The following is a 4,853-nucleotide window of genomic DNA, read 5'->3' on the forward strand; positions in this document are numbered from 1 at the left end:
TCATGATCCACATAAGCTATGACTAACTTTTGTCAATGCTTATCTTTTATTTAATTTCTTGTTTTCCTTTCTCTATAAATATAGCTGATACATTTCACTTCTCCCAGTTTTCTTTATCAGATATATTCATAATCATCTTCTCTTTTCTTTCCCCCCTTTTATTCTTAACTAAATAACCTGCTTCAAGAAGCCATTCATTCTCTGTCCTGTCCTGCCTGTCTTGTTCCTCCCTCGTTCCTGACACCAACTTGACGAATTTGTTGAGATGCTTCGAAAGGCTGCCAATGATTCAATCGTTGCTTTGGATAACCTTGATCATACGGCAATTCCAAGTAACAGGCGTTCTCGTCGCGGTCGTAGAGCCAGTCAAGCTTCTACAACTGAAAATGTAGATGAGCCATCGGTGATGTTTCGTGATGTTGTGCCTCCTGAAGAAGGTGAAGATTCTGACGATGAAGACGTAACTTCTGCTGCTGCAACTGGTGCGCATGCTACTGGTGCGCATGCTGGTGCGCGTGCTGGTGTTCGTTCTCGTGCTGGTGCTAGTTCTTGTGAACAGCTTAATGGTACTTCCATTCCATACGCCAAGACAGGTGGCCCTCTGTGCAATCGTTTGAAAACACACTTGATCATTCACTTGGTGGAGGATTGTATTCGTTTTGCTTCTCCTGTGCTTTTGGCTACTGAAAAGAATGAATAGTTTAACAAGTACATTCGGGCAATAATCATGAAAACGTACAAGCAAAACCCCTCTCGTGACTTGGCCCTGATCAATGGTCGTGCGCTGTCTTTGAGGAATGTCGCGATGGGTTGTTACTTGGACAATGATGCGAAGTCTTGTGGTTCCAAGGTGAGGGAATGGTTTAGTCGTTTTGGTCAAAAAATGTACTTTAACGCAAACCGTGAGTATGGTAGTGCTGCATACATCGCCGGTAGGAGAGTCGCTTTTAACATGGTGGCTGTCTTTGATCTCGATCTTGGCGAAGGTGGGAAACGTCGTTTACTTGGAAAGGTTGTGCTGAAACGCCGTGATCTCGTCGAACTGGAGGTTTATACGCTTGTTGAAAAACCAGTGCAAGTGCTTTCTAACAACGCAAGCATCTTCACAAACTACCAGGTGGACGATGGTGGCAATCTTGTCGCGGTCAAATCGGACGAAACTCTAAGTACGCTGGTGTCCAAGCTGGTTGCTGTTGATCTATTGGACATGTCGCATTCAACTGTGATAAATGATGTTCAATACTCAATAATTAACAGGTGTAAGTTTGGTACTCTTTGGTGGTTCCATAATACGGACAGAAATTTCGAAATGTTGAAAAACGATTCTCAAGATTAACCTTAAGAATAATTTCGAGATTTTTACATGTCATTTTTTTAAAAAATGAAGTTCACTTCATTTTGTTATCCAATAAAAACGGTCAAATCCATGACCTTCTATCCTCACCCCTCAAGGGCACCCATTTAAACGTTTTGTGCATCCTCAATATTTTTTTAGCGTCTTTTTTTTGATGCATCTGGTGTTTAATAACGTATTTTGGTTTTTCATCCAATCAGCAGCTTCTATTTTTTTAAAAAATTAAAGTTTGCTCACGGATTTACGTTTTGGGACCGAATTTCAGTAAAATTTAAGATTTTCAACTTGTTGTGTATGCTATAAATAAGGACTTATTCTTCAACTTGGGCATTTTTTTGCTAAATCCTATGGTTATCTGGTCCGTTCTAGATATGGGTCCAGTATATTTCGTAGATGGCTAATTGATATGATTCTAAAACTGTTAAAACTGTAGTCTAGTACTGTGGCTGTCGGACGTTTTGTTTGTTGACACCATTAACTTTTAAGTTCATGCATCAGATCTGCTTTATGGGATATACTTTTTTTTAACTACTCAAATTGTCAGAAAAGACAATTCTTAATCGATTAAAACTATTTCCATATTTTTATAAATTGTTTTCGACTTTTACGAAATATTTTCTAGTCTTTGTCTTGTATATCCTTTTTTTTTATTGGTTTCTGCTTGAGACGAAATCAAGTTATTTTGTTGTAATACTTTGCATAGCGGCGCAGGCAACGGTATTTTAGGTATCCGTACAATGTAGGCTGTTTAAAAATATGTCAAAAAATAGTATTTGCTGATATAGTTATTTTCTTGGTTTTTAGTGAGGAATTATCCTGTATACCGCATCTATTCATCTTCGCTTTGCTGGATTTATTCAAAATGTATTTCAATTCTTTCCCCTGTCCAGAAGTTTACGATTGACGGCTTGTTGTTGTTTATCGTTTTATCACTACTTTGTCAGTTCCTGATTACCCTTTCGAATATTTCGAATAAATACTTGGTATACACAGTTTCAATTATGTATCGTAATTCTTAGTAACTAAAAATTAATGAAATAGAAGGCCGATTAGTTTGTATTTGTTGTCTATCAAAGTAACAAATATTTGAACGCAAAACGATCAATCTATCGTAGGAATTTCATTTGAAAAAACAAACTCTCAGTTCAATGTTGTTCTATGTCTCCATTTACGTTATGCTATGCAAAATTTCGGCTTCAGTATAGCCGTTTTTGGGACTTGTAGCATTGTATATATTGTTGTGTTTTAAGGTAAAGTAAAATTATAAAATGACTATAGGAGTAGTTTCAGACTGTTCATAAAATGTCTCTTATTAATAAATGAAATGTACCAGTATCTATATAAAAGACTGTCTGCTGTGTTGATATCTCTAGTGCCATCTTGAAGTTATCATTGATTAACCAAAAATGTATACGATTATTAGATAGTCACTAATTAGTCTTCTTCTGATTTGAAGTAACGTGATTTTGTCTCATTTGTACTTCATCTTTTTTTTTCTTCATGTTCCTGCCTTCGAATATAAAACGTTGTATGCGAAAGCATCATCGTCTTCCCTTCTCTTTTTTTTCTTCTTCTTTACTTTATCTTTTCTCCATTTAACTTTTGACACACTGGTAAGTTTTAATCTTAAGCATTGACATCTAGCAGTCGTTAATTGTATGCTGTGAAGTGTAGTTGTGTGTCATTTTGTTGTAGTTGTAGTCTCTTTTGTTGTCTTTCCATTCAATTCATCCATACCAACTTGGTGGTAAGATTTTCTCCCTCCTATTTACGTTTAACTTTTGCTCACATAATTGCATTTCTTTAGTTGGTTCTTTTATTTCAATAAATAATCCATCATAAATAGCAGTCAAAAACTATCATCATAAATTAATTCTAATAAATGTTAAGTCTTCTTAAATCTCTTTGCTTTAAACTAAATTTTAAGAATTTCTCAGACGTACTAAGTTAGACTTGTGATGTAATATCCTTCTAGTTTTTACTATGACATTTATTGTAAAGCCTATATCACAAATGGTATCAGCATGGATAAACCTTTGTTAGCTCTAATATGGCTATATCCTTGCTAGGTCACCACACACTCCTCTGGTACTGTAGTCATGTTTATTTGTTGATATTTCTGTATTCAAGATCTTATCAATTTTTTTTCTTTGAATTAAACGTTTTCTACTCTCATCCATTTTATATGTATTAATACTAATAGATATATAATGTCTGTTTCTTTTGTCCTCACCATAATAATTATTGTGTTCTGCTCTTGCCCCGATCCACTCCTCACAGGCCCACTAATTGAGCGAGTTATCATGATTAATTTTGTGTATAGCTCTGTTAAAGACACCAATACTAGAACCAGTCTCCAAAGGAATGATACCATTAGAGCAGCATTGGACTAAACAAAAATGTGGTCGACTCAAAATGGGTTACATGTTTTGAATAAAAATGTTTCAGTAAAGGTTATGAAAAAAAAGGGTTTAACATTTTATAAGAGTGATAATAGCTTATATATTTCCTATGAAGCGCTGTTAACTGGATGCCATAACTTAATAATAACAAAAAACAGAAAAATAAAATTGTTTGAAAAGTCTCCCTATGAATCAGTATGTGATGTCATTTTACAAAATAGGAAAACCTTAAACGGTTACGATACTTTGGAGGGCGCTGTATATACGTTTTTGAAATTCAACGCACGTTTAAGAATGTTCTGATATGTTTTGCGACTTATCTTATATGTGAAATTTGCTCAGATAATTCCCATAGAAGTTTAGAGTACTTGAAACATTTCGGAACTTTTCTAATTTCTTATAATCTATTTTGGTCATTAGTTTCATGTAATCAGGGAACCCTTAAGTATCGGATCTGTAGGGATAACCGACCAGAATTCTCTGAATTATCGCATAACAACGGATAACAAACCGGAGTACCCTGAAGTCAACGGATATTCAGGGATAACGGACCGGAGTACCCTGAAATCAACGGATTTTGAGGGATAACGGACCAGAGTACGCAAACCTATTGGATCTTGACGGATAACGGACCAGAATTCTCAGATTTGTAGGATTTAGGCTGCTGAGATGAAACAAAATATATTGAGCTCTTAAATAGGAGATGTAATAATATGGACAAGCTCCGGTTTTTTTTTCTTTTTTTTTTTTTTTTTAAAAATATTTTTTTCCTAAATTGAATTCTGTCAAAAATAATGTTGCAATATTTTTTTATTATTAATCTACTGCTTAAAAATGAAAATCTGTTGGCATTGAATGTGAAGCCTCCAGTAATAAACGGTCCTAAAATAACTACTAAAATTCAGAAATACAAAATAACTTTTATAACTGCTTCCTTACCTTATTTTTTTTAAAATGAACAATCAAAACAACAACAACAACCCTATCAATCACCAATTTATTGAAGTGACATCGAATCGTGTAACCAATGGTAGCAACCGTCGCATGCTACTACTGTTTCAGAAGAACAGGAAGGTTCCTGTCGTCGTTCCTGCTGC

The 4,853-nt window shown here is 35.0% G+C and overlaps 1 protein-coding gene across 1 annotated transcript; it reads left to right on the top strand.

The window, feature by feature from the left end:
• Nucleotides 1-265: 265 nt before the first annotated feature.
• On the top strand, nt 266-1,336 carry EV154DRAFT_489018 (uncharacterized protein; the record flags this gene model as incomplete). The annotated part of the gene is made up of 2 exons (XM_051599233.1): nt 266-640; nt 701-1,336. 2 exons carry the CDS (start codon nt 266-268, stop codon nt 1,334-1,336), a joined length of 1,011 nt encoding a protein of 336 aa, XP_051449932.1.
• Between the last annotated feature and the right edge of the window lie 3,517 nt (nt 1,337-4,853).

Source organism: Mucor mucedo (genome assembly GCF_025094135.1).
Source record: "Mucor mucedo strain NRRL 3635 chromosome Unknown EV154scaffold_343, whole genome shotgun sequence".
NCBI classification, from domain to species: domain Eukaryota; kingdom Fungi; phylum Mucoromycota; class Mucoromycetes; order Mucorales; family Mucoraceae; genus Mucor; species Mucor mucedo.